General features: G+C 42.0%; 1 protein-coding gene across 2 annotated transcripts; it reads left to right on the top strand.

Annotated features, from left to right (window-relative positions):
- The first annotated feature begins 934 nt into the window (after positions 1–934).
- rfwd3 (ring finger and WD repeat domain 3) lies at positions 935–12,441 on the top strand. 2 transcript variants are annotated; one of them, XM_037766318.1, is made up of 13 exons: positions 935–1,213; positions 4,735–5,015; positions 5,258–5,526; positions 5,640–5,695; positions 6,160–6,357; positions 6,477–6,568; positions 7,022–7,136; positions 7,865–8,114; positions 8,886–9,036; positions 9,161–9,337; positions 10,224–10,438; positions 10,822–11,036; positions 11,765–12,441. In XM_037766318.1, exons 2-13 carry the CDS (start codon positions 4,735–4,737, stop codon positions 11,906–11,908), a joined length of 2,163 nt encoding a protein of 720 aa, XP_037622246.1. In that variant the 5' UTR covers positions 935–1,213; the 3' UTR covers positions 11,909–12,441. The 2 variants fall into 2 exon arrangements, with proteins under 2 accessions (XP_037622246.1, XP_037622245.1); XM_037766317.1 differs by lacking the exon at positions 935–1,213 and adding an exon at positions 2,324–2,499.
- The last annotated feature ends 846 nt before the right edge of the window (positions 12,442–13,287 follow it).

Raw genomic sequence — 13,287 nt, forward strand, 5'->3', positions numbered from 1 at the left:
TTTATTCTAACGTTTTAATCTATTCTTTTGTTATTATACTGTTTAACTCGCACCAACAAAACCAAAGCAAATTCCTAGTGTATACCTCTTACACCTGGCAATAAACACGATTCAGATTTTCTGATTCTGATTCATCTTGACAACATACGATCTTGGGCGGTGACGTCGCAGGCAGGATGGGGCGGGGCAGAGCGCGCTGGCGCCAAATATGTAAGGTGGTTCGTGTGATTCATCTTGAAAACATAAACAACACAATATTAACCCATGATCACATTTAACTCCAGTTACAGTCCACACACCACAAACAACCACATCATCCTTTTTTAACCATCATTCTCTTTAAAAACATCATCTTTTTATCCATCGCCCCATTAAACACCATCCTTTTAGCCGTCATTCTTTTACGTCTATCTATCTACCTATTTATATTTATTTTACTTTATTTTATCTTATTCCTTTTAATCTTGCCTTAATTTGATTTGCACCCTGATTGACAGCGAGCCATCCCCACCCCTCTCAAGTGCACACACACAGTCACATGATATTGATCTTGCCCAGTTATGTTCGCTTTTTTAAAGTTTTCTTTCTTTCTTTCTTTCTTTCTTTCTTTCTTTCTTTTTTTATTTATTTTTTCTTTCTTTAATTTATTTTTCTCTCCATTTTTTTGTATCCATGTTTCATTTTATTTTATTTTGTTATGAGGAAAAGGAGGAAAATAATAATAATAAATAAATAATAATAATAAATAAATAAATAATAATTCAAAAAAAAAAACTCCTCAACTGGCCGGACATGGGCCATGATGCCTCAGCACCACCTGGGCTCCTCCTCCATCTCCTCTCTCCTCCCTCCAACGATTTCCTACGGATAGAAAAGGGCATAAGCCCTGAGCTATCAAACCAGGCTCACGAATTTACGAGTACGAGTCATCTTGACAAACATATGATCTTCGGCGGTGACGTCGCAGGCAGGATGGGGCGGGCAGAGCGCGCTGGCGCCGGGAGATTCGATCCCTGACCGCGGTCCGGACTGCAGCTTTAACGTCTAATACATCCATGATTAACACTCCTACAAGTTAACCTGTGAACCACAACTACCACCTCCACAACCACCACCACAACCGTCCGATCTGTGTCTTTGCCGCCGTGGAGCCATGTTGTTACTCTGTGTGTTCATCCAGAGCGGGATCTGTTAAACCGTCACTTCCACTCAGGTAAACTGTCTGCTTATCACCAAGCTGCTGCTGCTGCTGCTGCTGCTGCTAGGCTACAACACAGCCGTTAGATAGCTGCTGCTAGGATACAACCCAGCCGTTTGCTAGGTAGCTAGGTAATTTAGCTACAACCAAGGCCTATGGAAAGGAGGCTGCGTCACGGGTCTTGGGGTGTTGGGTTTGACGCATGCGCAGTGTAACTGAAGCTGCGGCCGTGCGTTCTGATTGGCTCAATTTATGTGAATTGTGGAAAGATGACAATAATTTTATACGTGTTAACATTTTCTCAGATTTTGCACTGTACTATAGAAATATTATATTTGGTTGCTACGATTACAGTGACAAAGACAGTAATGCATTTTTTTTCGTATTAATTTTATTTTAATCCTCGCGAAGTTCCACATTCACAATGTGTTCGAAAAATCTAATTTCTTTGTATTTATGAAAGAAATGGATCTATATCTGTCAACAATTTCTTCCTCAAAAAAACAAAAAAGCAATGAAAACAATGAATGTATGCAATATATTTAAAGTTTTTAAGTGAAATTATTGTCATACACTCGCGTGGTCTTTTTTATTATTTTTTTATTTTTTTATTTTTTTCATTTGATGTTGGTTTTGTTTCATTTCTGTTGTCCTTTTATGTTTGGCACAGCTCTTTGGTTGTGTTTTCGCTATGCTTCTTTTCTATGTAAATGTGTTTAATGTTTTCTGCTGTTACTATGTATACTGTTATTTTGAAATTAAAAATAAAAAAAAGTGCAGACCAGATTCTACTGCGCATGCGTAATACCAACTCAGCTATGACGCGTGTCCGATCCTCCTTTTATAGGCCTTGGCTACAACCCGAGACCGTTAGCTAGATAGCTAACTTAAAGAGCCAACCACCAAGCTCACTCGTTTTCTTTAACTATTTTACAATAACAACACCACAGTATTATACCAGCAGTAGCTAATTATGTATTTACTTTAATAAATGTGTGATTTAACCTACTAAACAGCCTCACCACCTCACAGATGCTTGCTAACTTTAGCTCAACCGTCCGTGGTTACCATGGGGATCCGAGCGGAGATTTGAATTATTGTTATTTCTGTATTATTGTATGAAGTTGTTTATATGCTATAAAGCTGCATCAGAAACACGTTCACTACAGTATGATCTGAATACAAGGAGCTTTTGTTGGCTCTCTACTTGGATCTTTTTTGTGTGGAGGCCTAAAAAAGACCTCGGTCTCTAGTTCGGTGATTGACCGCAGAAGGCACCACCTGGCCCCGGAGAACACAACGTAAGACCATTTACCATCATAGATGACATATTAATACATTTCTAAGGTCATTTATTGGACAGTTGACAGTCAGATACATCTATACTTAGCCAGTCGAGTTGTCTTAAGACTGTATACTGTTGTCAGTCAACGTTAGCTGGCTAGCACAACATGCAGGTTGTGTAACTCTTGACTTTGTGCAGCTGGTTGTAGCAGAGTTTGGGTCCACTGTGAGAGATCACCTGTTCAGGTATTCAGAAGCCCTGTGAGGAACAGCAGACAAGGTGGTTGCCTGTTAAAGATTTGGTAATTATCTCTAATTGCATCCTAACTGTCCAGGGTTTAGAGATACACCAGGGTACATTTGTCCCAGTTCTCCATTGCAATGAGGCTCCTGCAGCTTCATGTTATTCTGAGGGCAACTTTCACTATTTATTTATTTTTTATTTATTTAACCTTTATTTAACCAGGAGTAAAAACTCATTGAGATTAAAAATCTCTTTTCCAAGAGTGTCCTGGCCAAGATAGGCAGCACCACAGTTACACGGTTGCAGACATAAAACAAACATAACAATTGAAAATGAAGACAAAGAGCAAATTACAGAATCATAAGGTATCAAAAAACATTCATCAACATTCAAAATATCTACAGCCAGATGTGCCTGTTTCCAAATCTTTTAGAAGCACTCTAAAGACGTTCAGTGAGACCAGCTCTCCAAGTTTCAGGTCATTTTGTAGCTGATTCCAAGAAGAGGGAGCAGCATACTTGAATGCCCTTTTTCCCATTTCAGTGCGGACTTTGGGGACAGTTAGTAGGATTAAGTCCTGGGAGCGAAGACGGTAACTTCCCGTACTTTTTTGAAGTAAGAGGAGAAACTTTGTGTCTTCCTGATTATACTACAGAGTCAGCTACATTATTTGACAGTGTGGTAGACTTCATCAATCCCAAAAGCAGACTTTCTCTGTCCTGGCTGGTGCAGGGGAGGGTTTGGTGTTTACTGGGAGGTACTAAAGTGTGACATTATGTTGGCATGAAAATCAGTATTACTCATTTAAGAGAGTGTCTTAAATAGCAGCATGAGAAGCATGAATGCATTAAATGTACTAAGATTATACTAATGATCATCTTTTCCTTTGTACCACCTTTCTTAACCAGGTTCACAAGCATTTAAACTAATACAAGTCAAAGTGTAAAATGCATTAGTTAAATGTGCAGTGTGTGACATTTCGGGGGTTTAATAGACCCTTTTTGTGTCGACATCATGATTACGTCACAGTGTTGGCTGGAGGCAAAACAAAAGGAAAGACCGGAGGCTAACACTAGCAGTGGGCTAAATTTATACATCTAAAATGTCATCTTGCTGTGTTGTTGAGTGCCAGAATCTAGATATTACATACATTTGGGATGACAAACTGTGATTTGAGGCTCTAGCGAGCTACAATAGAGAGCTGAAGTCCCGCCCCTTCCAGAGGAGCACCATGGGACCTTATTTCTGAAAAAATATGAACGGTAGTCAATGGAGAGAGATATATATGTTTGTTATCCCGTTTGAATTGTGCCATGAATCACACATAGGATGTTTGTCAATTTAAAAGATCATTTTGCAATTCAAGAAAGTCTGCCTCAGAGTGCAAAACCGTGGTGCCGCCGCCTGACTTCTGTTGCTCCTAAAGTAGTGTTATTATGGTAAGGATGGCCTCTGAGCAAGGCCAATGGCGTTTACCACAGTTTTGCACCTGACGGCTCACGGTACCACAGTCTCGGAAAAGGGGGAGTGAGCAGAGGGGTACTCACTTGGTTGCAATCTGCAAGCACACCACTAGATGCCGCCAAATCCTACACACTGTCCCTTTCAAACATCAAACACCAATTCAAAATCACACTGTAACCTGTAGCCTATGAGCCTTCGTGGTCACCCCCCCGGTAACAAGTTTTGATGAAGGTACAGCCAGTAAAGCTCCTCCCAAGGACCTCAGGCTGTGAACAAGAACATATGGGGTTAAGAGGTCACTGAAGGTGCCATGACTGGCTTTATCAGTTAAAAGTAAAATTTTTAAATAAATCCTAAAAGTGTCTGGGAGCCAGTGGAGGGCAGCTGAAACAGGAGTGATATGTTCATATTCTCTGGATCCATTTAAGAGCCGTGCAGCTCAGCAGAAGCAGATCATTAATTAAAAGTTATAGAAGAGTTAGGAGTGAGAGGGGGGTAATCATTAAACTAATCACAGCGTTCTTTCCCACTGTGCTGCATGCAGATGGAGGCCATGGAGGTTGACTCCCCTGGGGAGATGCAGGGAGGAGGCAGCAGACGGCTGGCGGTCGCTGCTGCGGACGCTAACGCACCACACGTCATCTCAGACTCCGGCAGCAGCACCGAGGTGGACGAGGACGACGACGATAACAACGAAAGAGGACACACGGCAGCTCGTGCGCCACCCAGGCTTCCCGCCACCTGGGCGTTCAGTCAGAGAGCGGTGGGTGGCTCTGCAACCACGCCTTCAGCAGCTCAGGGGGCGCCCATACGGAGGAGACTCAGGTAGAACTAATGCTAAAGAAGGCTTGGTTTATGTCTCCTGTGCTTTACTTGGATGTTTCTTGTGCATTTTGTTTAGATAAGTGTAATACCATTTTCAATAGCTGTATCTGATTTGTTGTTCTTTAAATTTAGCTCCGTTGTAAGTGTAAGTTAGATCTTCTGGTCTCCTCTCAGCAGCTGTATTCTGTCAGAAACTTCAGTGTCTTCCTGAGATGTAAATCCTGTGTGTGCTGCTGCTGCAGGCAGGGCCTCAGGGTGCACTACCCCAGCCAGACTGCAGCGCCCTCCAGAGGCTTTCCGGACTTTCTGCTCCGAGCGCCGGCTGCCAGTGTGGCTGAGCCAGAGTCCGGCAGCACCACAGAGGTCAGCGAATCTGACGAGGAGGAGGAGGAAGGGCGGCGTGAAGAAGGCACGCCAGCTGCTCCGGAGCCCGTAAACCCTGTGCCGCCTGCTAGTCCTCGCCTCAACGTCTCCGTCCAACTTGCACAGCCACAGGAAGCCGGTCCGACCAGTGAGTCTCACCAGCATTTACTTTGTCATTCTCTAGTTTTCACAGACCAGTACAGAGTTTGTGTTGGGTTCTGAGAGTCCAGTTTGATTTCTTTTTATTCCACCTGTGTTCAGACTCCAGTTCAGCTGCAGACGGCGAGAGGACAGAAGCTCAAAATCAGAACGTCAAGGTAAAGTTTTCCATCACTTCTCTTTCTAGAAGCAGTTATCCTACTTGTGTTCTGCATTTTCACACAGAGAACAGATTTTGCTCTAAAGCTATTTTTAAATGATGAATAGTCACTCTTCATCATAAATAGAGCTGACAATGCTAATGCTAGTCAGTATCTTTTGTGGAATACTGGAATATGAAGTTATCCCTTCAATTAGCTTGTTTTCCATGGTTCCCTGTTAGTTTAAAGCAGTGAGTCTCAAAGTGAGGTCCGTGGCACTCTGTCACTGGGTCAGCAAAATTATTTTCTGTAAATTATAAAATTGTAATGTATCTTTGAAAAGTCCAAATCTGCAGATGGGGACCATATGCGCCAATGAAACAAAGCATATTGTGTCCATTATTCCCACCTCATTTTGAATCTGTAGTTTGATGTTTTATTGTCCGTGTAGGTTGAAACTTTTTTATCATGTCCACCTCTAGCCGGTCCCTGTGGCCTCGGCTTCTGTCCAGCTGTCACAAGCTGAAGAGGGTGAAGGCGACATCTGCTCCATCTGCTTTGAGGCATGGACGACGGCGGGCGAACACCGACTGTCTGCTCTGCGCTGCGGACACCTCTTCGGCTTCACCTGCATCCAGCGCTGGCTGAAAGCTCAGGGCCCGGCCGCTAAATGTCCACAGGTCAGTGACGTTACTGTAATTTAACAGGAAGTTGTATCAGTATTTTCGTCCCCCCACTGGTGTCTTCAGCTGCATCTCACATCTGGATTTTAATCATGTTTTCTGTTGTTTCTCTTTAGTGCAACAAGAAAGCGAAGCGTTCAGACATCGTTCTTCTGTACGCTCCCAAGCTGAGAGCGCTCGACAACTCAGAACAGGAAACCTTAAAGAAGTGAGTCATGTTTTCTGTGCTTCACCGCCAACACACCCGACCTGTAGGGTTGATATCAGACAATGAGACTGGAAGTTTAAGGCCCTGATCAGACAGAGTGCATAAAACCAGAATGCTAAAACCTGCTCTGTCCGATCAGGGTTTAACTCTTTCACTGAAGTTTCATCAAGCTGAAAATAAAGTCTATGCTGGTGTAACTTCTACAGCGTCTCCTGTACAATTGAAAGGTGGTTGGCAAAAGTTTTATGCTTCATGGACAAATAAAAGACATTAAGATGGAAAACATTTTGGCACAAACATCAAATAGTGTTGTTTCTTTTTGCACCAGTAACAGGTTCTATCGTCACTTGTACATGCTGATTTTTGCAGCATTTAATAGCCTTGACTGATCTGTTATTGCAAATATAAAGTGCAGGATGTGAGCAGCTCATGAACAGGTTTCTGTGTGTGTAGGTCGCTGGAGCAGGAGCAGTCTCTGAGGAGGAAAGCTGAACTGGAATCAGCTCAGTACAAACTGAAACTGCAGGTCGTCACCAACAAATATGGACAAGCACAACAAGAGCTGCAGGTATCACTGACGAATGTTCATTTTCTAGTTTGAGGATTTTGACATTTTAGGTTTGATTTTTTTGAGTTTGTGATAAAAGACAAAAGAAAAATGATGTAGTCCTCATGGGTGAAAAAGTCATTTTTTCTTTGTGTCCATCATTACACATCATAACTTCCTTAATTCAGGATTTTTAACAATATTTTCCTTTTAAAAAATGTGTTGATATTTTCTTTGGGGCTGCCACCTCTAATCGGTTGTTTTGGTCTTAGTCGACTCAGATTTCTTTAGTTGTTTTTTTATGCTGTTTTCATGCTGAATGACTTATTTCCAAGAAGCTTATGAGCACATCTCTGATAAACACAAGATTTAAAGTTTTAAATTCATTTTTATCATTATTTGTATCATGATTAAGGTGTATTAACTTGTACAGGATTAAAGAAAGTAATGGTTAAAAAAAATTATATATTATTTGCTAATTATTTATTCTGTTTCATTGGTCTGTCTTCAATTTATGAATATATTTTATTTAATTTTAAGTTAAATTTAAATTACTATTTTAGCTATTTATTTCCATCATATTCTATTTCAGGGATTTATTTTAATGCATAATTGCTGAAAAACTGGCACGTTCTAGACTCCATACATTTAAGGACTAGATGTAATTTTCTTTTGTAGTTACAGATAAATGTGAGGAGATGTGTCTCTTGACATCTTCCTGGTTAACCCTCCTCTCTCCCTGTCTGTAGGAGCTGAGGGCTCTTATGGCCCAGGCTGGTAGAAGCTCAGTTCCCTCTTCCTCCTCGTCGTCCTCCTCGTCGTCCAGCTCGCTCCTCCTTTGTCTGTCTCAGAGGGCGGACGGCTCCAGGACGGCCCAGTACGGTTTCTCCAAGGCGGTGCTGGTGTCTCAAACCGGAGGCTCCAGAGTTTTATCCTACTGTGAACCTCTGAGCTGCCTGCTGGCCTCGCAGCCTTCCCCTCAGATCACACTGGTGCCTGGTGAGATGCCGTTACTTCCTCCTCATTAGCTGTCTGAAGATGGCAGTATTGTTTCATCAGTCAGTCCAGAGCAACTTATCTATACAGACTTGTGTTGCACGGTATACCGATACTAGAAAGGTATCGCGATACCCTGCCGTTGAAAACGGTACGATACCCCGTTTTAGTAGAACCGCTGCTTCGAGTTTGTTTGTGTTATTGTGGGACTTTTTGTGTGCATCCAAACTAACCAAAGTCACACAAAAACAAACTAATCGTTCAAGGCCGTGGTAGACCAGCAACTCCTGTGTTCGTCAAGGTAAAACTACTGTTTTTTTCAAGGGAGTCTGGTAGCTTTGGCGAGACGGCCTCAGTTCCCTGTTGGAAACAAACTGTATAGCTGATGGCGAGGTAAAGCGGTGAAAATATTCTAAATATAGCATACACTTTAACTGATATAGATTTTTTTTTAGGTGTCTAAAATGCGTTTTGCTGCTGCCCCCCCAACCACAGCAGTACATTGCTTTGCTCTCGGGCTGGTACTCCTGTCTGTTTCTCCAAAGTCCATCTACTGTAGGTAATACACTGACTATGGAGAAGTAGCTCATACAACCCCACTATGGAAACACCTGAATTATCCATTTAAACACTCTAAACTACTAGATTTAGAAAAACCTTCCTCAAAAAGACATATTGTCACCCAGCTGTGGTTTGTGTTAACTGTGACCGGAGTCTTTCCTCCACTCATTTGTCTCCCGCGCTCACCGGTTACCTTCCTGTCTCCTCCTTCAGGTTGCGGGGTGAAGAAGGTGAGTGTGGTCAACATGAAGGCGAGTCAGTACGTTCCCATCCACAGTAAACAGATCCGAGGTCTGTCCTTCAACAGGCAGAATGACAGTCTGCTGCTGTCTGCTGCTCTGGACAACACCATCAAACTGACCAGGTACACACACAGGAAAACATCTCACCTCACACAAGTTCTTTCTATATTATTGGATGTCATTTCACACCTTTCTCGAATGATGTCGTCATGTTATAAATGGACCGGCTGTGTGTGTGTGTTGCAGTCTGCTGACCAACACGGTGGTTCAGACCTACAACGCAGGTAAACCCGTGTGGAGCTGCTGCTGGTGTTTGGACAACAGTAACTACGTCTACGCAGGTCTGAGCAACGGCTCTGTGCTCGTCTACGACACAAGAGACACCAGCACACACGTCCAGGAGCTGCAGCCGCTACGCTCCAGGTATACACACACACAGACACAAAATTACACTAAAACATGGGGCAGCGTTTTCAGATTGATTTACTTTGAAGAGCTCTTTTTTTTTGAGTGTGAAATGGTGGGGAAGTGAGTATGGAAGGTCAATAAGATATATTTTTAGTAGGGCTGTCAAAGTTAGCGCGATAATAACGCCTTAACGCAAATTAATTTTAACGCCACTAATTCTTTAACGCATTAACGCAATCGATCTTTCAGAGGTTGTAGTGGACTCAGTTTTAAAGTTAGTCGATTGTCGCGAAGGAGGCTAATTAACGCTCCAAACTTTTTTGGCGAGGAAAAACTGGCATAGCCATTTTCAAAGGGGTCCCTTGACCTTTGACCTCCAGATATGTGAATGAAAATGGGTTCTATGGGTACCCATGAGTCTCCCCTTTACAGACATGCCCACTTTATGATAATCACATGCAGTTTGATGCAAGTCATAGTCAAGTCAGCACACTGACACACTGACAGCTGTTGTTGCCTGTTGGGCTGCAGTTTGCCATGTTATGATTTGAGCATATTTTTTATGCTAAATGCAGTACCTGTGAGGATTTCTGGACAATATCTGTCATTGTTTTGTGTTGTTAATTGATTTCCAATAATAAATGTATGCATACATTTGCATAAAGCAGCATATTTGCCCACTCCCATACTGATAAGAGTATTAAATAATTGATAAATCTCTCTGAAATCTCATGATTAATCGTGATTAACTATTTGAACTATTCGATTGACAGCCCTCGTTTTTAGTTTTAGTGTGGTTGTGGTCTGAGATTGCTCATTAAGGCGTCCACTAGAACAATAGTAATTAGCCACAGTTTGTTTTTCCTGAAAGCTCTAATTGAGGAACTCTTAATATTTCCAGGTGTCCGGTGGCGTCTCTTTGCTACGTCCCGCGGGCAGCATCCAGCTCATTCCCCTGCGGCGGGCTGATCGCCGGCTCTCTAGAGGGCGCGTGTTTCTGGGAGCAGGTCAATGAGACTACGTACAGGCCGCATGTCCTGCCACTGGAGACCGCCGGCTGCACCGACATCCAGGTGGAGACGGAGAGCCGACACTGTCTGGTCACCTACAGGCCAGGTGAGACCCTGACACCGCTAACTCAAACCCTCTAAGAACACCAGGCCAGAACATGTAGCCAGTCGGTGATGTCGACACACACACATACAGCTGCCTGAATATAACACATGATGAGCTTCACCAGAAGATTAATAATGAAGTTTATAATGTATATATAACTTATCAAAACCAGACATTACAAATTGCTTTATAAGGAAAAAAAGAAACCAAAAATGTAAATGCATTTATTTTGTCTCATTTATAAAGTATTTAACATATGTGTATGTTTTCAATAACATCGTGGTTTATCAAACGTATATCTCTTCAAAATGCCCCTACAGTGCACAGTACAGTGTGTTGTTAAAGGCCAGTTGTTGAAGTGTCCCCGTCCGTCTTTCCTGCAGGCCGCTCCAGCCCGTCTCTGCGCTGCGTCCTGATGGCGCTGAACAGGACGCCTCAGCAGGACTCCAGTCAGCTGCCCAGCTGCTCCTGCTCTCCGGTGCAGACGTTCATCGCCGGCTCGTCCTGCAAGCTGCTCACCAAGAACGCAGTTTTCAAGAGTCCAGACGGAGGCGGGATGCTGGTCTGCGCCGGGGAAGAGGCCTCCAACTCAACCATGGTCAGTCCTGTTTGTGTGTGTGAGATCAGGAGAATAGTTTAGTCAACAGGGACAATTCCACTCAGACTCATTACTTATGAAAAAGACAAAGAAGTGGAAGAATTTTAATTAGTTTATCATCTCACAAAAACTGTTTTCATATCTACAAAACTGATATAAATCCATAATAGGTCGATTCCTGTATTTTACAGCATGCAAACAGCTGTCCATTTAACAGACTTTACATTTTAATGAAATCTAATAAATCTTTTCAGATCTATCTCATCAAATCAAAGAGCCTACTATTGCCTAATAAACCTTTTAAAATTAAATTTTTTATTTTTCATTTTTGAAGAGCACCTTCCTTAATTGTCAAATTTTCCTTCAATTAAAGTTGTATCTTATATATATATTTTTGTTATTTAAAAGAGCCCAAAGTTTTAACTTTATTTTACTTTGTTATATTTTAGTTCATTCTTTTTGTATTTCGTTCTTTTTCTTGCTTTGTTTATTGTCATTTTAAAGACCATAAAGTTACCTTAAGACTTCCTTTGGATTGAATAAAATTACTTTATTTATTTCATCATCATTGTCATTTTAAAGAGCCTAAAACTACCTAGGACAAAGTTCAATTTATCTTATTTACGTTTCTTTTTCATTTGAAGGAGCCAACAGTTGCTGAATAACTTTTTCTTCCTCTGCTTCGGTCTCATCTTCCTCTTCCTTCTCCTCCTCCTTCTCCTCCTCAGGTGTGGGATGCAGGCAGCGGCTCTCTGCTCCAGAAGCTTCCGGCTGACCTCCCGGTGTTGGACATCAGCCCGTTCTCGGTGAATGGCGAGCACTTCCTGGCCTCGCTCACTGAGAAGATGCTGAAGCTCTACAGGTGGGAGTGAACGAGACAGACTTTTCTCTCTCATCCACAAACCAGAAAATAAAAACAAAACACAGAGTCCCAGAGCACAAGGAGAGGACGCAGTCTGTGTGGAAAAACAAATGCTGCTCAACTTTTATCGGTTTAGAAACGCAAAAAAATAATTACTGGGAGTGAAGTGATCGACCCGAGGGAGGAAACATTTCATCATTTTTTATTTTTTAAACCATACATCCACGTTATTGCTCGTCTGGTGACCTTTGACCTGCACAGAAATGCAGCCTGAGTCAGGTGTGTGATAACCGGACAGTCTCCCATAGAAAGTATAAGATGTTTACATGGGTCAAAGGTCAAATTATAAATGTATGCGAGTCCTTTCGTGTTCAGATCTTCTTCTCAGCTGCTACAGAGTGTTGAAGGCTCGACTTGAGCTGTGAGTCGGTGTTTTTAGCCTGACGGAGGGGACGCTTTGGTGGAAGAAAATGGTGCCAGTCCTGCAGTTAAAGGACCAACATACCCGTGTGTGTGTGTGTGTGTGTGTGTGCCAGTTGTAGCTCTTCAACTACAAATAATGTGCACTTTATTTTTTTACGACCATTTTCAGGCTGTACAGTTTTAGATTTATCATTGTATTTTTTCCTACATGTCCACGCAGCCATTGATCCTCATTCATTTCTGTATTGTATGAAAATCAAACAACCACAGTAAACATCAATGCTAGTTATTTTCATTATCAATTAACCTGCTGACTATCTTCTTGATTAATCGACGACTTGTTTGGACTTTAAAACGTGAGAATATAGGGAAAAATGCTCTACATGACATCTTCAGATTGCTTTCTTTGATGACCAACAGTAAAAAGAAAACTGAAGATATTCAGTTTGTGATCACAAATGACAAAGAACATCAGAAAGTTGTCACATTTGGGGAGCTGGAATCAGCAAATATTTGTCTTTTTTTCCTTGAAAAAATAATTAATCGATTATCAAAATAGTTGTTTCATCTCTAATCAAGTCTGCATTCGTTTTTTAGATTTTCTATATTATTTTTTCGTGGTAATGCAGCAAGATTTTTATCTAATCACACATATATTGATATCGGCGTATATTCATCAGACTGGTGATACGTCATCCAGAGTAGGATGACGTCTCATGACCAAGCCCCCTTTTGGGGGAAACCAATCTCGTGTCCCTCGTAGACGGTAACAGAGCAAACAGAAGAAGTTGAAGCATGTCTCCAAACTTCTACTTCAAACAAACCGCTAATCGTAATAACGATATGCCCAAGAGTTGCTGTGTAGTTTGTTGGACCCACAATAAATCCAAAAACGTTGATCTCTGATCTGTTCCCCTGCCGTGTCCTTAAAAAGATCTAATAGAGGGACTTTATGGCTCCAAGCTA

This window comes from Sebastes umbrosus, chromosome 4, assembly GCF_015220745.1.
Source record: "Sebastes umbrosus isolate fSebUmb1 chromosome 4, fSebUmb1.pri, whole genome shotgun sequence".
NCBI classification, from domain to species: Eukaryota; Metazoa; Chordata; class Actinopteri; order Perciformes; family Sebastidae; genus Sebastes; species Sebastes umbrosus.

What these genes read in the sequence shown, in the direction of transcription:
- rfwd3 (XM_037766318.1), top strand. Translation starts at nt 4,735, where the DNA reads ATGGAGGCCATGGAGGTTGACTCCCCTGGGGAGATGCAGGGAGGAGGC. An exon ending in GAACAGGAAACCTTAAAGAA is followed by an intron (nt 6,569 to 7,021) that starts GTGAGTCATGTT and finishes CTGTGTGTGTAG; the next exon opens with GTCGCTGGAGCAGGAGCAGT. An exon ending in TCAGATCACACTGGTGCCTG is followed by an intron (nt 8,115 to 8,885) that starts GTGAGATGCCGT and finishes CTCCTCCTTCAG; the next exon opens with GTTGCGGGGTGAAGAAGGTG.